The sequence below is a fragment of the Phodopus roborovskii genome, unplaced genomic scaffold (assembly GCF_943737965.1).
Source record: "Phodopus roborovskii unplaced genomic scaffold, PHOROB, whole genome shotgun sequence".
Lineage (NCBI taxonomy): Eukaryota > Metazoa > Chordata > Mammalia > Rodentia > Cricetidae > Phodopus > Phodopus roborovskii.
In genome coordinates this window covers 11,368,619-11,393,651 of record NW_026126578.1, presented here as the reverse complement: position 1 = coordinate 11,393,651, position 25,033 = coordinate 11,368,619, and the positions used below count along the sequence as shown (strand labels likewise).

The 25,033-nt window shown below is 47.0% G+C and overlaps 1 protein-coding gene across 1 annotated transcript in view; it reads right to left on the bottom strand.

Moving 5' to 3' along the window:
* The window catches only part of Cacna2d4 (calcium voltage-gated channel auxiliary subunit alpha2delta 4), a 94,935-nt gene that overhangs the window by 53,392 nt on the left and 16,510 nt on the right, over nt 1-25,033 (bottom strand). Inside the window, 13 exon segments of the mRNA XM_051203719.1 lie at nt 150-211; nt 11,262-11,333; nt 11,823-11,909; nt 15,149-15,223; nt 15,521-15,601; nt 16,311-16,388; nt 17,913-18,046; nt 20,083-20,161; nt 20,564-20,677; nt 20,778-20,867; nt 21,305-21,379; nt 22,429-22,579; nt 23,116-23,176. Of these exon segments, the coding sequence (XP_051059676.1) occupies nt 150-211; nt 11,262-11,333; nt 11,823-11,909; nt 15,149-15,223; nt 15,521-15,601; nt 16,311-16,388; nt 17,913-18,046; nt 20,083-20,161; nt 20,564-20,677; nt 20,778-20,867; nt 21,305-21,379; nt 22,429-22,579; nt 23,116-23,176 (1,159 nt within the window).

The following is a 25,033-nucleotide window of genomic DNA, read 5'->3' as shown; positions in this document are numbered from 1 at the left end:
CTGGGTCTCATTTCCTGAATGCTAGCTGGCCAGGATCTTTTGCTAATAGCACAAAATTGCTAACTTGGTAAGAAAGAACCACCTCTCAGATTTGAAAGTCCTATCATGAGTTGGTGGTATTTCTACTCTGTCTCAAATCCCAGTCTCACCTGAAAGGTGTGTCACTGATGTCCGTGAAGAAATAGTCATTGGTCAGGAATAGAACACGTTTCTGAAAGCAAAAGAGAAGTGTCCCAGCTCAGTGACAGAGTGGCGCTGGCTACCTGTCCCCCATCCACACCCTTGGTTGCTGACTGTCTTGCTGTGTCTTCCTCACACCTCACTCTCCACCATCACAGCCCCTTTTATTGTCACTCATGGGCAGAAACAGCTCATAGTTCTGCAAACTGGCTTTTTGAGTGCTGCCTTTAAGGTCTAGGCTTGCCCAGTCTATGTGGCCAGCTCAGTACTCGGAACATCTTAATTAATTTTAACAAACATCTGTTAGGAGCAGGTTTTCCCACTGTCCTGTTCCCAGAGCCACACCAACCCCAAATAACACACAGAGACGCTGTATTAGATATAATGCTGTAGGCCTGTTACTAGCATTACCTATTGGCTATCTCTGCCTTAAATATTAACCCATTTCTATTAATCTAAGTATTTCCACATGGTCTCATCTTACCAGAGAGAGGGTCGATATTCTGCTCTTTCTGTCCTACATGTTGAATCTCCTCATCACTTCTTCCTTTCTCCTAGTCTCCTAGTCCCCCTATCTTGCTTTCCTTTGGGCCACAGTGTTTTATTCATTAACCAATACGAGAAACAGATGTACAGAATGACATCTCCCATCAAACATCAGTGTAACTTAGATTATCCACATCGCTGCTATGTTGGACCCTTTCTTCAGGTCAGTGAGGTGACACTGGGGCTGGAAACATCTAGAGCTGGGATGTATACATTTGACTAACATCTTCCCGAGGAGAGTGGGACACTGCTCTCCTGACCCCATCTCTTTAACTTCTAGAAAAACTGCTCGGAAAGAAAAAGATGATATTCCAAAGAAAAAATGAGAGGGAGAGTTTCAGAAACCCACAAAGGAAGAAGGGTAGAAGTCAGCAGGGCTCAGCCTCAACTGTGTAGCTCACAGGGGTGTGGGAGTGTGGGATGTGTGGGGTGGGACATGGGGCATGGAGGTGGGAGCTTGGGGGGTTGGAGGTGGAACAAAAATCATAACTGGAGGCTAGCCTGAGGAAAGTCAGCAATCCTGACCCCATGGCAAGCCCACAGCCCCCACAGCAAGCCCACAGCCCCCACAGCAAGCCCATAGCTCCACAGCAAGCCCATAGCCCCTATAGCAATCCACAGCCCCACAGCAAGCCCACAGCCCTCACAGTAAGCCCACAGCCCCACAGCAAGCCCACAGCCCCACAGCAAGCCCACAGCCCCACAGCAAGCCCACAGCCCCACAGCAAGCCCATAGCCCCCACAGCAAGCCCATAGTCCCACAGCAAGCCCATAGCCCCACAGCAATCCACAGCCCCACAGCAAGCCCACAGCCCCCACAGCAAGCCCGCAGGCCAGCCTGGCCTACAAAGTGAGTTCCAGGACATAGAGAAACCCTGTCTCAAACAACAACAACAAAAAAGAAAAGAAAGAAAAATAACAAACCAAACTCCAAAGCAATACGTGGGAAGAAATAATTATGATCAGGGCAGAAATTAAATGACACAGAAGAAACAACAACAGAACAGTACAAGGAGTCAGTGAAAGAAAGAGTTGGTTCATCAAAAAGATAAATAGGTCTGCCAAACCCTTAGCCAAATTGTCCAAAAGAACAAAGGCGAATACCCTACATTAATAAAATTAGAAATGAGAGGGGAGACACAAAACAGATAGCAATGGAATTCAGAAAACCCTAAGAGCATCCCTTACAAACACATGTTCTAGACAATTGGAAAATGTAAAATAAATGGACGAGTTTCTAGATGCATACAGCCAACCAAAATTAAACCAAGATCAGATAAACAATTTAAACAGCCCCATAGCTAGCAACGAGACTGAAGCAGCAATTAAAAAAAACCTCTTCCAACTTAAAAAAAAATACCTAGGAGGATGCAGGCAGCAGAGCCCATCGATATGAAAATAGAGGGAATACTAAGGATGGCAAGATTTAAACAGGGAAAGGGTGTGGCCTATGATGTCCTAGTTTCATTTATGCTTATTGTGATAAAATACCATGAAAAATGCAACCGGGGGAGAAAGGGTTTAGTTAAGCTCACAATGCCAGGTTCCAGTACATTTTTAGAGGAAGTTGAGGTGGCAGGTACTTGAAAGAGCTAGTCATATCCAGTCAGCAGCAGCAGCAGCAGCAGCAGCAGCAGCAGCAGAAGAGAGTGAATGCATGCATGCATGCCCATGCTCAGGCCACCTCATTCTCCTCTCTTAAGAGTTCAGAACTCAAATTTGGGGCAGGGTGTGTGTCTCCCACTTTTAGGATGGGTTTCCCACCTCAAACAATGTAATCAGGACAACCACACACTGATTTGCCTATAGGAAAACTTGATTTAGGCAGTCTCGCTTGGACCCTCTCTTCCCAGGTGACTCTAGAGTGAGTTGCCAAAATTAAGGATGTAAGAAGTCATATGGATCTGAGTAGAGGTGCCATGAATAGGTGGATAGTGGCAATCCCGGACTGCCTACCAGATGTCTATGTTTCTGTCCGGACAGTACTGCTGACCTCAGCCTTGATCAAAGACACCTCTCTTACAGAGAGTGCCGGTGAGTGCGGGGGCTCGTGGCCAAGGTGCTGAGAACAGGCCACTGCAGAGCTTTAAGCAGGACACTCCCATCTCCTCCCCCAATAGAACACTTCTGAAGAAGGGCAGAAAGAAAGTTAGATCTGGACAATGGGGAGGAGGGCCATCTTTAGGGCATGTAGAGAGTCTGCTTCCTGTCTGCGGGCAGAGTGAGACCAATCATTTCCTGTTCTAGCTGCCATGTCTATCCCTGCCTGCTGCCAGGCCTCTCAGCCACTATGGATTCTTCAGGAACCAATGAGATGGCTGTCTCGAGTGAGACTGAGGCTTATAGGATTTGTTCAGGTCTCTTGTCCTGAACTGGGACCTCTGCAGCTCTTGAGGTCTAGTTCTGTGACTGGCATCTGACCGTGTGTCCACGTGTTTGTCTCATATCAGAGAGGAAGCGAGGTGCCCAGATGACCTTGAGCACCAGGCCCTTTCCCAACACTAGCCTGACTTTCTGCCAGTCCCACACCGACAGGGCTGGCATGTTACCACACTGCTTTGTAACTCACTGAACTATAAATTTCACTGAGATGTAGGTTTTTATTTTGCGTTTGACAATGAGCCTGTGCATGTGGCTTTGTTGTCAAGTGTGACACACAGTGTCATCAAAAGAGAGGAGGCGTTATAAAGCTTGGTAGAAAATAAACCTGAAAATTGAACAGGTTAAAAAAAATAGAACATGATATTGCTCTGGCATTCATAGAACTGTGGTTCCCTACATGGAACTGGAACGAGACTAGACTTAAGCGTTCATAGAGGGGACAGGACTCATTCAACCCTGTTTCACCTAGGACAGCTAAGAGCAGCCAGTGGCTGATGGGGACAGACAATTCTTCAGTGACGTAGCCACTAGAGAGTTACTCATTCTCCAGTGGGTAGGTTTACACGAGTGGCTCTGGATAATCCCAGTGGGTCACAAAGCAAAAACAAAAATCCATGAAATCAGGATAGGGAACTTTGTGTTTGTGAGGATGTTGGTGAAGGTAGAAGAAAGATAGGATGGAGAGATGAACGGGACCAGACTAAAACTGTCAAGTAAATTAATAAACATTGACCAGTGACCTGAAATAGGCTATAAATAATCAAACAAATTTAGTTCAGGATCTGGACAGAAAAACAGAAACATAGAGGGAAAAACCAGAAGACATACCTGAGAAAGTTAGCATGGAAGAGAAAAACTAAGCAAGGAAACTGACTTAAATTAGAGAAGTTGGAAACTAAGAACTAAGAATCAAATAAACCACAGTGGAAAGCATCAGCAATAGACACCTAGAGGAAAAACAGCAGGAGTGAAGGATGAGGTTGATGAACCACTACATTTAAACATTACTAAGGGTAAAAAGGAACATGATCACAACTCCAAGAACTCTGTGGTATATTCAAAAGACCAAACAAACCTAAGAATCTCCAGGAGAATAAAAGCTGAGACTAAACACTGAAGGTGTAGATAATATATTCAACAAATTTCAGCAGAACCTCCCAGAGTTAAAGAAACAGACACACAAATGCAACAGGCCTTTAGAACCCCAAACAGACTTGACCAGAGGAGATCTTCACTATGACATAGAACATATTGTAGACAGGAAGTCAGACTTGACCAGAAAAGTTCTTCACTATGACATATTATAGACAGGAAGTAAAAAAAAAGAAAAAAAAAAAAGCAAATTCATTGCTGTGAAGAGACACCATGACTATGGCAACTCTTATAAAGGAAAACATTTAGTTGGGGTGGCTTATAGTTTCAGAGGCTCAGTCCATTATTGTCATGGCATGGAGCATGGCAGCATGCAGGCAGATGTGGTGCCGGAGAAATAGCTGAGAGTCTTACAGTCTTGCAGGTAACAGGAAGTAGACTGAGACACTAGGTGATATCCTGGGTATAGGAAACTTCAAAGCCCATCCCACAGTGGCACACTTTCTCCAACAAGGCCACACCTCCTAATAGCGCTACTCCCTGAGACTATGGGGACCAATCTCATTCAAACTACAACAGGAACACTATTAAGAGCTATGGGGGCAGGCTGGAGAGATGGTTCAGTAGTTAATATCACCTACTGTTCCTGTAGAGGACATGGGTTTGATTCTTAGCACCCACATGGCAGCTCACAATCTTCTGTAGCTCCAGCTCCAGGGAATCCCAAACTCTCTTTTGGGGTTTTTAGGACACATGCACTTCTGTGCACATACCCAGACACATACACATAATTAAAAATAAAATAAATTAAATAAAAGTGGTAAGAGGAACAAATCTAACACATATTTTTTAGTAGCACTTGATGCCAGGAAAAGATGGAATAATGCATTTCAAGCTCTGAAAGTAAGTAACTGCTGACTAAGATCGCTGTGTCCAGCAAAGATATCTTTAAAAGTTGATGAAGAAATTAGGGCATTTTCATGACAAACATAATCTTGAACAGTTTGTGGCACCAAGCCAGCAATGCAGGAGATACTTAAAAGACTATTATAGAAAGAGGAAGGGGAGAGACTGTCTCACTTATGAGAGCACAGGAAAGAATGTTTCCTGAAAGCAATAGACAAAATAAAGCAGAACTAGGAAGAAACCCACAAGTCCAGCACAGTAAACCAGCAAACCTCTACCAATCAGGGAGAAAATAAAGACAAAGAACAAGAAAAACAATTGGCAAAAATTACAGGAATTAGTAAATATTCCTCAATAGTAACCTTAAATGTGCATGGCCTCAACTCAGCAAAACAAAACAAACAAACAAAAACAAAAAACCCAAACTGCTGAGTGGATTAAACATCTTTATTTGATTTGCTGCTGTTTCTAAGAGACACACCTTACTGGCAAAGATACCAGACTGAAAGCTCATTTTTAGCATATAAGAAAGCTACTGATTTTTTTAAATGTTGAGTTTGCATCTTGGAACTTTAATGAAAGTGTTTATCAGATCATAGAACCTTCTGGTGGAGTCTATAGTGTCTTTTAAGTATGTAATTATGCTGCCTGCATATAGAGATAGTTTGTTTTCTTCTTTTCCTATTTCCCCCTCTTTTATATTTCTTATATCTTATTGATCTAAAATTTTGAGAACTATATTGGGTAAAAACAGAGAGCTTGTGATCCTTGTTTCATTTCAGAATCCAGAGGAAAGGCCTTTAGTTTTGACCCACTTAGTGTAATGCTGGTTATAGGTTTGTCATATTCAGCCTTTATAATTTGCAAGAACTCCATCTATCCCCAATTCTTCAGTACTGTCTTAGTCACTGTTCTATGGCTGTGAAGAGACACCATGACCAAAGCATTTAATTGGGAGCTTGCCTACAGGGTTAGTCCATTATCATCATGAAGGGGAATGTGGCAGCACACAGATAGTCATGTATGGTGCAGGAACAGTATAGCTAAGAGCTACATCCTGAACCACAGGAAGAAAGAGAGGCACTAGGCCTGGTATAGGATTTTGAAACTTCAAAACTCACCCCCAGTTGATGGGAAATGTTATTCTGTAAATATGTTTCTCTTATTGGTTAATGAATAAAGCACTATTGGCAAATAAGAAGACAAGATAGGTGGGACTGGGAGACAAGGAGGATTCTGGGAGGTGTAGTAGGGAGAGTCAAAATGTAGGGACTTGAGAGAAAAGGTCCAGCCCTCTCTCTGGTAAGATAAGACCACCTGGAAACACTTAGATGAATAGAAATGGGTTAATATTTAAGACAGAGCTAGCCAATAAAAAATGCTAGTAACAGGCCAACAGCTTTATATTTAATACAGTGTCTCTGTGTGTTATTTGGGGCTAATACATCTATGGGACCAGGCTGGCGGGAAAACTGATTGTAACAAAATGGCGCCCAACGTGGGTACTAGGAATGTCCACTTAAAATTTAACAAAAGCTTAAGAAAGGATTTTAAAAACAAAATAACAGAGACAAACAAGTCTTCTTGGTAGCAGCATTTTTCTCAGTTGGGCTCTGTTTTGCTAGAGACAAGCAAAGACTTTCACGGCTCCTTTAAGGGAGGTTTCGTGACCCGGCATAAGTGGTAAACCCTGCTAAAAACTTAATAGTGTGTACGAGAGCTGGCAATGGCAGTGAATACATCTCCAAGCTGGTAGCAGCCTGCTGGATGGCAGCGTAGACCAAGGTGGTGAGCGCAGCTCTCAGTGCTGGTGGTAAACTTTACCCTGCCATTTTGGATAGACAGTGGCTAAAATAGCTGCTGCTTTAATTTTAACAATGTTGTTTAGCAGATAAAAGATTTGTGGCCAGAAAAAAGATTAATAGAAATGGGTTAATATTTAAGACAGAGCTAGCCAATAAGAAACACTAGTAACAGGCCAACAGCATTATATTTAATACAGTGTCTCTGTGTGTTATTTGGGGCTGATGTGGCTCTAGGACCAGGCTGGCGGGAAAACCGATGGTAAAACCTAGTGCATACCTCCTCCAACAAAGCCATATTTCCTAATCCTTCCAGAATTCAAGCATATAAATCTATGTGACCATTTTCATTCAAACCACCACAAATATCCTTATGTTTTTTTCTGTATCGATCTAGATGGTCATATAATTTATATCCTTAAGTTCATTTATATGGTGTGTTATATTTATTTATTTATGTATGTTGAGCCAGTTTTGCTTTCCTAGGATGAAAGCAACTTTGCTGCAGTCTGTGATCTTAACATATTCCTGATTTTGGTTTGGTGTTAAGAATTTTTTTCACACAAACACACTCAGGTATTCACACATACAAGTCAATCTACCTTCAAAAATACCAATTATGCTCTTCACAGAACTAGAAAAGCAATCCTACAGCGTACGAGGGTGTGCACAAGTCCCTTTGATGATGTAATGTGGTTGTCAACTGGATAAGATCTAGAGTCAGCTAAGAGACGTACCTTTAGGTGTGTGTGTGAGGGTATTTCCAGGAAGGATTATCTGAGGGTGGAAGACTTTGCCCTAGAGTGAGCAGCACCTTTTGGCAGCAGCTCAGATATAGAGGACGTTTGAGGGAGAAGCGGCTTTGCACTTTGCCTGCTCACATTTGTTCCTTCTTATGTGTGTATTTACTCTGTTCTTGCTGCTGACCCTGCCATCCTTTCCTGGCACCGGAAACCAGTATCCTTGGTCTCCCAACCTTCACCATCTGATTGGAACTGCTGAGTCAGCTCATCTTGTGACGTCCTCATAAGCCTGCTTCCACAGTGACACACTTCAATAAGGCCACACCCACTCCAGCAAGGCCACACCTCCTAATAGTGCTACTCCCTATGGGCCGAGCATTCAAACACACGAATCTGTGGGCCATGTCTATTTAAACCACCACACTGATACAGACTTGATTATCTCAAACAGCCATTGGCAGAAAGAGTAGTGCTGGAGGTATCACAACTTACATTGCAGCCATAGTAACAAAGACACCATGGTTAGTGGAGCAGAAGAGAGAATCTAGAGATTATACAGCTACTTAATGTTTGACAAAGGCGTTAAAATACACATTGGACAGACTTTAGCAAAGGATGGTGGGGAAACCAGGTTTCTTTATGCAAGTTAATGGAATTAGGTTTGTGTAGCTCAAAAGTCAATTCAAAACAAATCAGCACCTTTAATGTTAAGATCTAAAACTTAGAAACTGCTAGAGGACACATAGGAGAAAGATTTCAGGACACAGACACAGGAGGGGCTTTCTAAAAAGGATTTCAGCAGCATAGAAAATTCCCTAAACACTGACAATGGGACCACTAGGATTAAAAGATTTACACAACAATGGGAGGCATCTCTAGCAGGAAGAGACAGTTCACAGAATGGGGACAAATCTTTGCCAACTACAAATTAGTCAGGGAATTAATTTCTAGACCGTGTAAAGAACCACCTCTCCCAAGAAAAAGAACCACAAACCCAAACACTGGAATCAGTATATACTGCCAGTGGGAATGTAAACTTGTATAGTCACTGTGGAAATTGGTATGGCAGCTTTTCAAGACACTAAACATAGGCCCGCCATATGACCCAGCCATACCACCCTTGGGTGTGTGCCTGAGGAATCTAAGCCAACACAACACAGGACACCTGTCCCTCTTTGTTTATTGCTATTCTGTTCACAGTAGCTAAGAAATGAACCAGCCCAGATTTCTATCAACAGATGAATAACTTAAACACACACACACACACACACACACACACACACACGATTTTGGAACTTTAAAGAAAAGTGAAGTTATGACATTTGCAGAAAACTGAGTGGAACTGGAGATCATGTTAAGTGAAATAAGTCAGACTAAGAAAGACAAATACTCTGTGTTCTCACTCACATGGGAATCTAGATTTAAAATGACACATGGGTATCTATATAAATGTGTGTATTTATGTGTCTATGTGCAAAGGTTATGAAACTTGAAAGATAATCATGAGGGGATGGGCAACATGGTAGAGGAGGGAGGGAAAAGAGGATCATGGAATACACGTGACATGAAGCAGATGGGGAGGGGCCCAGGCATGGACTGGAGCTAGCCAGAAAGAGCAGGTTGGAACCAGAAAATATTATACTGAGTGAGGTAGCCAGGCCCAGAAAGAAAAACAGTGTGTGTTTTCTCTCACAAGTGGGTACTAGCATGTATGTATGTATGTGTGTATGATTTATATGTACACACATATATATAATCACACAATGCACACATATATCATACATAATTATATAATATATGTAGGACACACACATGTATTATCTATGTGGGAGCAAGTGTGTATAGAGTCTAGGAAACCAAGAAGGGGCTCATGAAAGGGGGAAGGAGACTTTAAAGAGAGAGGAAGAGAGAGTAATAGGACAGATGGATACAAAAGTGGACGAGAACCATGGTTGGGGGATGGGAAGATGGGGGGGAGTGAGCAGGACTAATTAAAACTACGTAGGAAATGCCAAGAGAAAGCCTGCTACTCCCTAACCTAATTTTGTAAAGAAAAGACATGTTTTCCCAGACAGTTGAGGGGGGGGGTCTTTGAGATTGGCACTCCAAGCACACAGGGCTCAAAGGCCTGGAGTCTAGAATTTGTGATTTTCCATGATTCTGGACTAGTTTCTGGTTTCTCTGATGTCTCCATCTGTAAGATATAGATAAGAAACCTGCCTCCATAGGGTGGCTGAATAAATAGGCATCTGTGCTGTGCTCAGTCTCACTTCTGACAACTCTGACTGCCATTATTGGTGGTGTTAGCAGTAGGAAGACAGGGTAGCTGTGTCATAAGAAGCGAGCATCACAGTTGCCATCGCCACCACCATCCTGCTTCTCTGATGTACACATGTTTCAGGCAGCAATGAGCAAATTTCTCAGGCAGGAAGAAGTTTCCATAGAAGCTCAGACTTGTTTCTGGTTAAGACTCTGCCTGGTGGCTTGATGGGGATGGAGATGCCTTGAGAAAACCTTGGGCCCTGGGAGAAAAGGGTGAATGTATGCTCCACCCACTGGGTGGGGCAGTGTGTTGGATATAGCGCAGATTTTCTGACTGTTAAACGGCCATGTGCGCATTAAGTTTTTCATGTCCTGGAACGCTCTGTACCTTGGCAGAAGCCATAGGGCAGGTTGAAGGCACAGGGAAGGGACCATGACTCTTTTGGTGTCAGTTATCCCGGGTGACTGACATTACTGACATTCCCAGTGTGTCCAATGAGGCAGAAGTTCCACAGCAGTCCTGGTGAAGACCAACTGCCTGTCTAGAAGGGACACCGGCCGGCGCCTCTCAGTTTCACCTCTGTGGAGAGCTGTGTGCAGGGAAGGACGTGGGTCTAGTAGCTGCAGACAGATGCTATATTCTTTGAGTGGAGGCAGGTGGGTAATGAAGGACGTGGTAGGGGTGGTTGTATGGGAGGAGGTGGCATTTGTTAATATGTCAAGAGATGACTTCAGAGGACTCATCAGAACCTTTTAAGTGAGAAGATGAAATGGACTTTTCTGATGACACACAGGTCTGAACAGATAGTGGGGTTTTCTGGTCTTGATTCTCTGTAGCAAGGGCATTCGCTTCCATTCTCTGTGTTTGGATAAAAATCAGCTATAGGGAGTGGTGAGTATTCCCAACCTTTCCCCATGTGACATGATTTAGCAGAGCTTCTGGCAGTTTGCAAAATTAACTATCACCTTCTCCCTTTTTATCACAAACAAGCAAAGGGCCAAATAGCAGGCAGCAGAGAGAGAACAGAAGACTCGGGCAACCTCCGTACTCTGTGTTCTCTATAGGACAGGTCATCACAGGCAGAGGTCTGTGAGTTCAAGACCAGCCTGGTCTACAGAGTGACTTCCAGGACAGTCAGGGCACATAGAGAAAACCTGTTTTGAACAACTAAAGCCAAAACAAAAATCAACTAACTAAACAAAAAAGAACCTGACATCAATGGATAAGCTGTGCAGTTCCTACCCTTTACCCCCTTCCCTCTCTCCTCACTCCCAAGACCACAGTAAAATCCAAGTCCAGGCTCAGTGCTGCCTGCTGGGACCTCATGGGCACTGTCTGATTCCTTACCCCTTTGTCCAGTGGCACCTTCACGTCCATGGAGTGAGAACCGGTTTCCCCGTTGATCATGGCCGTTCTCAGCTTTAAGAGAAAAGAAGGGGGAGTTGGTGCCTGTTCACCTGGAGCAGGGAGATTTGGGGCTTTGACCATGTCTTAGGATCCCTGGCTCTCCCTGTTTTCTCTAAGCAGAACTCTAGGAGGGAAGATGGACCTGTGTCTAGGTACCACTGGCTCTCAGTTCTAGGATTTCACTAAGGCAGTGTTATGAGGGGATGGCTGCTCTGGGATACAGTGTTGTGTTGCTGAGACATAATTTCCCCTAGGATGTGATCTGAAATTTGGAAGCTAAGCATAACACTGAGACCATGCTAGGCTGGTAAGCACAATTTCAGCCTGTCTCAGTCACCCATGTGACTCAAGGGTCACGGCTGGATATCCATAGTTGCTGAAAGAATTGCAGGCCCCAGAGATGGCCAGCAGCCTCTGCATTCTCCATGCACCCAGGCTCACCTGCTGGCTGCAGGGCTAACTGGGTGAGCAGCTTCTCATCCCCGTTGTCTCCCCACTCACGGTTTCTGCTTGGTCCTCCCACTCCACTTCTGAGAGGTCCACACTGTTGTAGTTGGGTTTGGGTTTCAGCTTCTTGCCATCTCTGTACTGGAGTAGGCCAAATGGGATGAAAAGGTGGGGTTAGCATCCACCCTGTTCCCTAGACTCTAAAATCTTTCAAATACCAGCATAAAATTAAAGTGTCTCATGATCTCCCAGGATGGCCCAGGCCAAGCTTTTACTCAGTGCAAAGCTGCCACAGCCAATGTGTGCCGCAGATGACCCTCCCGGCCTCCTGAGGGTCACACACTTCGCATACCAGGATCTCCCTATTTTGTGAGACAGCTTGTCACAGCTTGGATAGCTCTTACTACTAGGAAGTTCTCCCTCCGGTGGAGTTCAGACCTGTCTCCTAACTTTTACTTATTGTTGTCGATTTTCTTCTGGAACCACCCAGAATATGTTCCTCTTGACAAGACTTGGGATGCTCAGTCTTGTCACTCCTAAGACTTGACTGTCTCCGGCTAAATATTTCCAGTCTGAAAATAACTCAGCTCTCTGAAGATGCTCAACTCTGTCAATGTCACTCTCAAAATGGAGCTGCCAGGGAAAAAAAAATCAGTCTCGCACACGGAGTCAGGCCAGGAGGTGAGAGGTGTGTTCTGTGGACTGAAGCACAGTGCAGCTCTGACTGTCTGTTGGCTGCTTGGACAGCCAGGCCAGCTTGGCATCCCAGATGGCACCATTAGCCAGGCAAATCCCCTCGGTGTTCTCATGTGGCACACTCCCACGCGTGGGTGCTCAGTTTGCAGAGCGCCCACCTATTTCTCATACATTCCATCTTGTTAATCTCAGATGATCATTTCAGAATACTTTCTGAGCAATCATTTTCTCTTCCAGATTTTAAGGCATCTGCAGAGACATTTCATCTTGATAGATATTTTTAGGTGGTCAGATCCAAGGGCAGATCAACAGGACTTAATAACCCCCTGACCCAAAATTTGACACAGATCCATGAGCCAATTCCCCGAGTGGCATTATTGTCTTGTTTTTCCCTCTCACATGCTCTTATTTTCTTGCTTTCTTACTCTCCCTCCCTCTCTCTGACAGATATCATCGATATCTATAATTATGCCCATGGCACTTCCCTGGTTAATTTATAAAGCCATCAGTAAAAGAGAGTTTATCGTCAGAGTACATTAAAAACAGCACCATCTACTCCTGTAAATGGGTCCCCAGTAGATGTATGGGTGGCTGGAGTCACTGATGTTCTATATCTTCCTTCTGCTAGCTGTTTCATTTACGTGTGTTTTATTTCCTTCTGTCCCGATGATAGTATGACTGTCACAAGGCTGTCCCTTGCCTTCTTGCCCATGGCCCACATAACACTCTGTTCGCAGCCTTCCTGATGCCCACACTGACCAGATAGTGCTGCCCTACCCTCCCACACCCAAGTGTCTCTCTGGCAACATCCAGTGCAATTTCCTAAGTCCTGACCACACCTGGCAGATTGTAGTCAGTCCTTAGCCTCTCAGAAGAAACGTGTGATTTCATTTGCTTAGGGCGTTGACACAGAAAGGCCCCAGCATGCTTCTTGCCCCTTTTTATTCTATTGCTAGGGATATCCTCTACTATTTTGATTTCTGAAACTGTGCCTTTTGTTATCCTGATAGAGCTTTTCTTACAAAGTGCGTGGCACTAGCCTCCCTGTGTCCTTTGGTAAGCCATTACCTGCCAGGTGCCTTCATGCATTTTCTTTTCTTAATGCAATACGTGCTTGTGTTGATAGCATTCTTACTAGCATGGTGATATCAGGCACACAGTAGGTCCACACATGAATTGGCTGGTGAGAGCATTACTCCTGTGAGTTGCCTAGATGGATACTGACTGCCAGGGGGGTTTCTGGTCAACACTCCTTCCCTCTGTATGTCAACTCAGGGATCAACCTACACGTTCTCTCACTGTGAGTCAGTCATTATTAGCATCCATCCCCCAAGACCCTGCTAGGGTAAGACCGTCCGTTATGGGTTTAGATACATGCCCTGCCGAATCTGAATTGGGGATACAGGGGGGCAGAACTATGTGTCTCCATTCTGAGCCCTACCATTTGCCTTAAGTGTTCAGTCAAATGTCTTACGGGATATTCAGTGTCACTGGAGCCAGTTGGCATGTGCCTTGGTTCAGCTGGCCTCCCCAAATGACTCCTGGGGTAGAGAAGCACCTTCGTAAATTTTCCTGCTACGCAAGATTGTCTTGGGGTTCCTTAGAAGACTGAAGAGAAGAGTAGGTTTAAGATGCCTCCAGGACTTTAGCTCCCCTTACCCCTCCAGCCATCACACCAGCTGTGGACATTGCTACTGTGGACAGTGTTGATGCCCTGGAGGCAGAGTTTTCAGATATCAGGTGCTCAGGGGACTTATGTGAAAACACCCACAGCCTCTGGACAAAGTCAGAGGGAGACAGGGTCCCTGGGCATCATCAGAATCAAGCTTGGGGGGCCATTCACTGCCATTGTGAGAGGGCCTTGCTATTTTTGTTGTGAACTCATTGCTCACATTCCCTTTGTGGCCCTCCGGGGTTCTGCTGGGCCATCTGTCAGGTTGTAGGAGGCATGGAGTCACTTCAGCAGTGAAGGTCTGTGATAAATGTCTGCAGTGATTAGACTCTAAAAAAAACCTCATTTCTAACTAAGTACATGTGTGTGAATTTGGGTGTGGGTATGTACATGTGAATGCAGGCGTCCATGAAGACCAGAGGTATCAGCCCCCGGGGACTGGAGTTAGAGGGAGTTATGAGCTAGCTGAAAAGGGTTCTGGGAACTGAACCCAGGTGCTCTTAACTGCTGAGCCAGCTCGCTCTCCCTCAGGGTGAAGGCTGAGTTCCAGCTAAGCATGGTTGGAAGATGGTGGAGTTTGGAGATGAAGGAGTAACATCCTTAAAAAGGGCTATGGGAGTAGAGGCTCTTAGGCTCTTTCTCATTTTACTGCCTGGGGCAACAGGTTCACTCTGTCACGTGATCCCATCATGCTATGCCGCAACAGGCTCAAAGCCGTTGACTGAAATAACTCTTTCTTTATAAGCTGGTGACCTCAGATGCTCATTACAGTAATGGGAAGTGGGCTGTCCTGCAGGGTTCCATTCTCACAACCCCAGCCTGCATTACTCCTCGCTGGTGTGGTTTCATGTGTTTTCCCATGTACATCCTGCTAGATAATAAATAGTTTGAAAACAGGTATAATGATGTTCATTTTTTTTTCCTCTTTACCATCCAATGAATTTTAGCCATTTTTGTGAACTGTCCCCAAATCTCATATTGTTAGCTTCTCAAGGCAAAGATCTGTACTTACCAAAGGTCGGAGGTCAGGATGAGAGAGGATGTAGCCATTGTTTGTGTTCAAAAAGGCATATCCATGTACCCCAAGCTGCCAAAGCCAAGGATTGAGGCATTAGATGTGCTGGTTGGCTAGGTAGGGGAGGGGCGGGGGAAGGGTATGATCGAAGACAGCAGCTCCTAGCAGTGGGTTTCACGTGCAAGTCATACCAAGCCAGTGTCATGCTTCCCCCTACTGGTCTCCAGTCAAGCCACCATGACTAAAGCCACAGAAATGACAAGCTCAAGCAAATCTCTCCTCTCTTTAAGCGGATTTTCTCAGGTATGTTGTCACGGCAATGGGAAGCTGTGGCTCCCCCTCCCCCCCAGGGACCCCTCTCAGGCTCACCTTGTATCGGGGTGCCAGCTTCATGAGTTCTCTTAGGGTCACATCAGAGCCCACTACACCCAGGAGAATGCCATGGGATCGCTAGAAGGAAAAATGTGAGGCTCAGGGAAACTGGGCTTCTCGGACTAGGCCTCCCTGGAGCCTGGGAGAGGAAATATTTACTGTTCCTTTACAGTTAACTTGTGGGCCGAGTCCCCCAAACAAAAATGTAGACTGTCAGAGGAGGCCCCAGGGGCAAGCTGAGCTGTTAGGAAGATAAATGCCCTATGTTAATATTTAAGTAGTAACATTTAAATGAAATACAAAGCTAAGTGAATTATTAATATTCACGCTAGAGGGTGAAACAGAAGGACCATAACTTATGTAGCCTCTCTGGCATAAGTGACTCATGAGGAAGTATTTTCTGACCAAACAGACTATGGGAAGCTCTGGAAATCCCTTCACCAGAGGCCTTCACGTACAAGCCAGAGTCTACCCACTCTGGCTAATTAATTAAGTGTGGTTAATCTGGAAGGTTAGCAGAGGGGGCTGGAGAGATGGCTCAGCCATTAAAGGTTAGGCTCACACCAAAATTATAAGAACAGAGCAGAGGGCAGCACCCCTCCCCCAGGCTGGGAGCTTTGGGAAAGCAGGAGCTCTCTGCCTCGCAGTTCCCACAGTTGACCAGGAGGTTCTTGCATGGCTGGCCCAGGATTGGGCTTGGGAATCTGCAACCCACCCAGGCAGCTGGCTGTGAAACTCAGGCCTGGAACCTAACCTATGTGCGGAGGCATGGGGAACAGTCACTCACTGTCTCATTCTTTTTGCTGAAGACTGGCATGGCCACCGTGGTGAGGAGCGTCAGGCTTTGTGCCTCTGAGGTGAAGAGCTGCTGGGAAGCAAGGGCAGAGATCAGAGGAGGAGTGAGCCCAGGTGGGCACAAATCCTTTGCACAGTGGCTTAGCGAAGCAAGGATTTGTCTCTGCCACCGTTCTCTTTCCCAGACCTCCGCTAGACTCATATCCTGCGGCTACCTAGGTGTGGCCACCACTATCCATGGCCCAGCTTCCTTTCACTGCATTTCAAGTTCTCAGACTTCCTTCTGCTGGGTCCTCAGCATGACCTTAATACTCCCATGTGTGAGAGGTACAGGGAGCACATGCCAGGTTGCAGTGGAGGGCGTGGGCGGATGGAAGAGCAGCAAGCAAGAAGGGACGGTGTCAGCTTGCAATGTGGAGAAGTCAAGGCAATACCAAAGCATATCTTAGCCTCTTTTCTTGCCTTTCTTTTGTCCCTCTTCCTACTTTCCCATGCTGGGACAGATGGCCTGTGGCCACTGACCACCTGGACAATAGAGGGTCACCTACCTAGATGGACAAGGCTCTTCCCTGTGGCCCTCAGCTCAAGGAGTGGCCATCAGTGTGGGACAGATGGCATCTCCTGGGCAACGTCTCAGGGAAGAACCCACTGGAGCTGGTCAGGTGCTCTTCCTACTATGAAGAGATTTTAGAACGGACTCCTGAGGCTTTGGTCCCCAGCTTGGCAAGATGGTTTATGCCTACTGCTACATGCTAGAGTAAGTTTGCCCCATCCTTACACACAGAACTAAAGAAGAAAAGCTGAAAGTGTGACTTCTCAGCCACCTCTGCCTCTTGGAAACCAGCACAGGACTGAGTCTGGTCAATGAGAGGTAAGTGCATGAGCCAGGAGGACCCCTGAGCAGTCCTCTTTAAACAGCTAAGCATGACCTTCACCATCAGCCCCTAGAACCAGGAGGGCTCAGCCTGGGGAGGAAAAGTGGCTACAGGAAGGAGCCTGGCTCCCTGTGTTCAGGAGCCTCATCAGCTCTGAGATGCCCACCACTAAACGTCTAAGCATCTTCTCCACTTTTGTCTGATCTAAGCCACTGTTGTCAGGCCCTGATTCTAGTCTATATGAGTCATAAAGGCAGGTGGCTCCATACAGGAGGTGATTTTTGGGAAGAGGCAGAAAAGTCTCCCTCCTCCAAACATCTTTTTGACCTCCTGACTTTGATATTTCTCCTTCTGTGTAAAACATAGCTTCTTGCAGACTGTGTAAGGCAGGAAGCCCCAGGGTGAAGATAGGATGGCGGATCATTGGTGCGAACATTTTCTTCCCATGGCAGGTACGAGAGGACACTAAGGAGGGTAATGCAGAGTGAACACAGGGGTGGGGCATATTTGGGGCAGGTATTTAGGCTTCTGGGAGCAGTTGGGCACAAAGCTGGTAGTGGGATGAGGCCTGCTAGGGGAAGGAAGGCATGGGCAGCTTTTACCACCCTCATGACCCCTCCCGTGGAGACATGATATTGGCCTCTCCTGACCCAGAAGTCACCTCTTGCTCCTTCCCTTAACTCGGGGCCTCCCTGCCTCCCTGGAGCCATCACACTCACCCTGCTGTCCATATAGGCCTCTGTCCAGATGATGTCATGGTCGTGGTTGATGACCATAGGACGGCTGAGCACATGTAGATACTCCATCACATTCTCCTGAGCGTCAGCCAGTGTGGAGATCTGTGTGTAGTACCCTGGAGAGGGAAAGGCTGTGTGCTCAGAGGATGTGAAGGAGAGGGCCCACTTGGTTCCTGCACAGGGCCCATGCACATTTCCAGCTGCTGGGTGCTCCTAGCTGGGCATCTCTACTTCCTGGAGCCCATGTCTTGTGCCCTAGTACAAGACAAAGGCCTGCCCAGCTTCAGCTTGGAAGATCTTGGCGGGGCCTTCTCACTGCTGACACTTCTCCAAACAACAGCAGCGGCCTCAGTTGCCACAGTGGTGCCCACCAACAAGTCCCCACTTGTGTGCTCTCTAAGAGTGTGTTCAGAGACCCCAGCAAGATGGGGACTCTTGTCTTCCTGTGCCCGCAGCTCTTGGTTTCCCTTACTACTATTCTCTCTTGGGTGGTGGAGCAGGCTGTGTTTTCTCTTCATGGTAGGCATGAGGCTATTGGAAAGGGCACCTGGCTAATGAGGCTGTGAATGGTTTAATAGCTTCTGTTCTCATTGCCTACCGCCTCCCCAGGCCATTCCTTCCATATGCCAGCAGACTGGGACAGCTTTCCCTCATTCCACACCTCTTGCCTCTGCCTCCTCTAGAGAATACTGTTTCCTCTATGAGCAAGACCTTTCTTCATAGTTCCTAAACTGGAAAGTGTCTTTCCCACTGTTCCTCCAACCCTGCCTGCCCCATGCCTCCGTGTTGTCACAGAACATTTCCATCATATTGCGAGTAAAGTGCTAGCTACACCAAGATCAGGACTGAGATCATTTGTCCCATCACCCTTGGTCCACAGCCATCAAGTAGCACCAGGTACAGAGTACATGCTCAGTAAATTTCTGTTGAATAAACAGATCTCATTGTAAGCCCAGGTCTTGGGTTCTGATCCCAGATAATAGAGAACTGTTGGTACACAAAACATCCCAGAGAAAATGCTGACCTGCTGGGTGTGGTAATCTCTATATGTAATCCCAGCACTTGGGAGGCTGAGGCAGGAGGATCACTAAGAATTGAGATCAGGTTGACATATACAGTGACAGCCTGTCTCATAAAACTAACAAATAGGGTTGATAAGATGGCTCAGTGGGTAGGGGCATTTGTCAAGAAATCTGAAACCTAATAGGTTCAATCCCTGGAACCCACATGTTCAAAGGAGAGAACTGGCTCCCACAGGTTGTTTTCTGATCCCCATCGCATGCATGCACATATGCACATGTGTGCATGCACACACAACTATAAATAAATAAATAAATGTAAAATAAAAACCTTAATATCCCTAGGAAAAATCAATTAATAAAAAATTAGGGAAAAAAAAAGAAAAAGGGGGGGGGGCTGGAAAGAGCTCAGTCAGTAAAACAATTGCCAAGAAGACACAAGTCTCATTTCTAGAACCCAGGTAAAAGCTGTGTGTGGTAGCCTGCCTTTGTAATGCCAGCACCTGGGAGGCAGAGATGGGTGGATCCGAGGCTCCCCAGCCAGCCTGCCTAGCTCAGTTGGTAAGAGAAACCCTGTTTCAAAAAACCAAGGTGGATGGCCCCTCCTGAAGTCCTCTGGCCTCCACACACATGCACACACATGCATGCATTTCCCTAATGTGTACAAAGAAAAAAAAACCAAAATAAACCAACCAACCAACCAAACAACAACAAAACCCTCTTCCCTCTGCTTTTGTCTTTGAACAGAGTCAGTGCCTTAATTTGCCACAGTAGGGCAAAAGAGCTGACGCTGACAATTTGGGTCCCTTCTTGCCTCCTGCTCTGTCTTCTGTGTTGCGTATTTGTACACAGCTTTATTTGAGGAGACAGTTCTCTCGTGTACACCCTGGACAAGTGACCTTTGGTTTGTCTTTCAGATGACTAGAAGCCTGGAGTCCCTGCAGGGGCGACAGGCAGTCTCCTCCAGCTTCAGAGAAATCTGCTCTAGCGTCTCTGAACAAGCAGGCATGATGGGCAGACTTTTGAACACAGTACTACTCCTTCAAGAGACCTGTAGCCAGAGACCTGCCCCGAAGCATTGCGATCCCACTGACTCCGTGTGGACTGCAGGGCACTCAACTTCAGTCACTCACCTTTGTTGTTGCAGGCGATCCACTTCATGCGGTCAGCAAAAGTTACTTCTCTTCCAATAAGGTAAGTGAAAACTCGAACCTGTCACAAGAGATGGCCTCAGCAGCTGCAGGCAGTGTCTGTGCCATTTGTGATGGGCTTAGATTTAGGGCCATGCATGCTTCACCCTCTTGGGTCACAGAAACCCAGGAGGCCCTGGTGAGAACATGAACTGCCAGGCTCCTGGTGAGCATGGAGCAATTCTAATGTCTCAAACCATGCTGGTCCTTTGCCTTGATGCCTCATACATCCTTCCTCTGGACCCAGGATGCTGTAGCTTTCAGACAGCCCGTTAGAATATACCTGAACTGGTGTACACGTCTAATGGGAAGGAAATCTGAACATGGAGTTGTGCTGCATGTAAGACCACTATGGTTTTGGAGAACTCTCTCTCTTGGTGTCGGGATTGGCCCCCTTGCCCCTGCCTTGCAGCAGGGGAGTTACCTTGCGGTCTGGCCAGTTATATTTCTCAAACACTGGTTCATAGTCTTCCACGGCCCCGTCAGTGATAAGCATGATGGCCTGGTTGCAGAGACTTCCTTGTCTGGCCTCTTGGAACTGAGGGAACAGGGGTGAGGCTGTCATTACAGATACAGCCTGCAGCTGCAACATGGACTCCCTGTCCTCCACCTTCCCAGGCTCCCACAGCAGTAGGCACCTGATTCAGGATTTCGAAAGCCTCAATTAGGGCTTGACTCACGACACCCACACCTTTGACCATCAGTTCATCCACCAGCTGCTTGAAATGCTGTCAGGGTAAACATGAGATGAGGCTTTAGAGGATTAAGTGGACCCAGGAATCCTAGGGTTAGGAATCCTAATGGGGAGAGTGCTTAGAAGTATTATCAGTGCCTGGCTGCAGGACCCGAGCTCCACAGTGCAGCCAATCACATTCACTTGCATTCATGTTTCTCAAATGCCCAAAGAGAACTAAGTGGGAATGGCTTGGTACCAATGTATGTCTCCTCCGAGGAGGCAGGGCCAAGGATAAGGCTAAGCAGAAGGAGGACAGTCAAAGGTAACCTGGTTCCACCCCTATGGATAGCTGAGTGACCATATACATGTATGCAAAGAGTGACTTGCTTTGCTCTTGCCAGGGGCCATGTGGTTGGCCGAGCATTGTATGGAATCTTCACAGACCCCGCCCCCTACGCCAGGCGAGCTTTGGCTGTGTTGGACACTCACCTCTCGGTTGTCTCGGTCTGCCTGGACAAGGATGCCTTTGAAGCAGGGTTCAATGTAGTGGACGTAGTCATTGTACTGCAAGCCACAGTAAAGGAGATAGAGAGAAAACAGATGTCTCACCTGGGCAGCTGGGTAGTACTGTCTTGGGGTGTCTGAACAAGCAAGCTGAGGGTCTTGACTCTAAAACTGCTCCCCAAGTCCTGGTTCTGATGTAAGGTAAACCTTCTAGGGTGTGTTGAGAACTGACACCCCGGGGAATTTCTTGGGGCACTCAGATCAGCCAAGACGCCTTCTACCAAACCCAGAGCTCCCCTTGCATAGGTCTGTCCCCAGCCGGGGCAGAGGAGTCCAGACTACTTTTTATTGCCTATTGGATGGCCAGTTTCATTATGTAGCCCAGGCTGTCCTGGGATTGAAATCTCTTGGCTCAGTGTCTAGAATGCTGAGATAATAGGTGTGGGCCACCAAGCTACAGATGTGCCCTTGCTCTCTGCATCCGTGGTTATTCAGCTATCCATAGGGATGGGACTAGTGGGAAACATGGATTATTGCTGACCCCCTTTTCTTACTCTTCCTGGTAGTTAGAACGCAAATTTCAGGGTCCCTACTCTACCTTCTACTTAAGTAACAGGGATGAGAGGGCACAGTGGCTCACCATGAAGGTGCTGTGGGCACACTGGGGGATGCAGGAGTCAGGGATCTCCCTAGAAGTTTCTCTGGGGAATTGGGGCAGAGTGTGAGATGGAAGAGCTGCAAGCTTTGAGGGATAGTGTGCTTTCCTTCCCCACAGAGTATGGAACCTGTTGGCCATCTTGTTGTCACAGGCCCTGGGATGGGAGTGGGAATCAGCCCAGGTGGGTGTGTCGTGACAGACACTGATGGGGGATGTGGCCTCAGTGAAGGGCGTGCACATTTGCATGTTATTTCAGGTGTTTTGAGGGACCTCGTAAAGCCACCCCCCAGGCAGGCTGACGATGCTAGCTCAGGAGTCCCTGTGTGAAGGAAGGTATCCCCTCTGTGGTGGGAAGGACCCATGGCTGGAAACAAAAAGCTCTTTTGGTTCAGGAAAAGAATCTTTTCCCAGAGCAGGTGAGAGCAGCTTCAGATCAGGAAATCGCCATTACCGCAATGATATTCACGAAGTCATTTTCCCCCAGGGTGTCCAAAATGGTGGTGATGGTGTGCTTGGCAATAGCCATCCTCAGCCCCTTCATGCTGCCACTCATGTCCACCAGAATCACTATGTCTTTGGGAGAGGTCGCCGCTTGTATGTACCTTTAGCAGGAAGAAAGGTAAATGGGAGGGAGGCCAAGCTGGGACTGCTGCCTGGCTGGGAGCCTCCAGTTGAATTTATTTGGTCTGGCCCATGGGTTCCCCCAAGTTTAGGCCAAGGCCCATAGGCCCTAGGTTTCATTGTGCGCTGTAAGCCCTGGGCATGGAGGTTACTGGGGTGGTAAGATTAGAAGTAAGCCTCCTCCTTTTCGACAGAGGGAGTCATGGTCCCAGAGGACCTGGCAGCAGGAAAGGAGAAGGCTCGGATACCCTGCTGATCTACCAGGAAAAGGGTTTGGCAAGAGCAGAGCTGGAAACAAGACTGATCTGGAGACAGCCTCCAGCAGTGGAGGGAGGTCTGGAGACAGCGGGGAGGGAATGAGGGGTATAGCTAGCAAGCCTTCCTATTCCTGGATTGGATTAAGCCACTGAAGTCCCTCCCTAAGCCTCTGTAGAGGAGGGAGCAGGAAAGTCAGGCAGAGCCCACGGGCCGGAAGATAAATGCTGGGGTATGGCACCCCTCCTCTGGGAGCACTTACCAGCCACGGTTTCTGCAGTCGAAGGCAATGACTCCATTTTCATCAGGTTTCCACTTTATTCCTGGAGAAACAAAGGTTGCATCTCTCATCAGCTCGGTGAGCTCAGGCTGCTGCTGGCTCCCAGAATGGCCATGACCCCCTAGGGTAGGTTCTGCTTCTAATACAGAGAACATGGTGAAGACACTTAACTACACCATGCAAACTGAAGCAGCTTGTAAGGATGGAGGCCATTTCTACAGAGAGAATGTTACCATCCAAACTGACAGATCCTGGATAGAGCCCCCCCTATATTCCAGGGCTCATTAATGAGGCTAAACCCCATATCAGTGGAGGAAGAGCTGGGGAGCCATCTGGCCATGGGCATAGCAGCCAGGACCAGGGGTCTGACCTGCTTTCCCCTCCTCACGTTCAGGTGGCTCATTTGCATGTCTGGTCCCTCCTGGGCTGAAAGAAGAACCGTTACTAAGTAATTTGATGTGGGCAACTCCTGGCACCAAGCAGAGTAGGTGTTTAACAGCTGTCTCCTGAATGAACCAAGGCCCCAGAGACCTTGCTTGAACCCTAGTAGAATGCAGTCCAGTGTCCCATTAGTTGGGATAAGTGCACAGAAAATACCAGTGCGACCCACAAATCCTCTGCAGAGAAAGACCTTCATAATCAGGAATAATGGGTTCAGAGTGAATGAAAAGAACAGATGGGATTGTAATGTATTCTATGCAGGGGCTAGACAAAGCACTGTGGCAGAATCCAGCAGTGTAGTGGCTTCAGAATTGCTAGCAGGTGGGGTGGGGGAGGCTGAGGCTTCGGGTCATCCCCCGAGGCTCACCAAGTGAGAGTGGACTCCTAAGGGTGAGGGCAAGGAATGGAGAGGCTGGAAGGTGAGGTCTTGAAGGGAAGCAGGACAGGGGCAAAGGGCAGGCTTGATGCAGTGGGAATTGTGTGGCCTGGCTTTGACCTAGACTGCAGGTGACCAGAGGAGCGAAGCATTCCTAAGGCCACACTGACCTTGTGTGAGAGAGGTTGTGAGAAGCTTGATCTTGGAAGAGTGCAGAGGGGAGCTGAGCTGCTACTTTTGGCCTGAATTAAAGCCTTAGAAGAGGGCTTTAGCAGACCTGGATGCTTTACTTTCAAGTTGAAATTCAAAGGGAAATTCCCTCCCTTCCCTCCCCACCGGTTTCTCTTCTTTCCTCCCCCCCCCCCCCGTCTCCTCCAAACCCTATCCCTCCTGCCCTCATGGTTTCATGCCTATATAGTTCCCTCAGAGCACAAGCATCACTGGTCTCATGTGAAGGTGACCAAAGCCACAAGAAGCAAGTGTGAATGGTGGTGAGATCAGGGCCACTGGACTCATCTTCCCAAGAGTTTCAGAGGGTGCGACCACCAAATACAAAACACAGGCTGGACATGAGGCTTCATCCAGATCTGAAATGTCCCCAGGGGAGTCTTGAAATGGGGGCTGATGGGAGAAAGTTAGGTCACTGGGGGGAGTTGAAGGCCAGGCAGCCAGGGCTCCACAGTGGGATCCCACAAAGAAGAAGAGGAAGAGGAGGAAGAAGAAGGAGAAATGGTTTTAAAATTATGGAACTTTTAAAAATGAAAAAAAGTTCAGACAAAAAGAACTATCCTAATGAGAAAATTAAATAGGGGAAGAGAAAATTGGACTTGAAGGATTAGTACAGAGTTTGGTTGATTCTAGAACGAGGAGATCTAGTAAATATCCTGCTGGAAGTGCAGGAGGAAAGATGGGCGAGCTGTGAGGAGGACAGTGATTAAAGAGATGTTGGGGGACTGGGGAGATGTATTCTTTTGTCACACTTCTTTATTTATTTGGCTGGCACACACACATCGTAGCATGAATGCAGAGGTTAGAGGACAACTTGCTAGAGTCAGTTTTCTCATTCTCTGTATGGACCCCAGG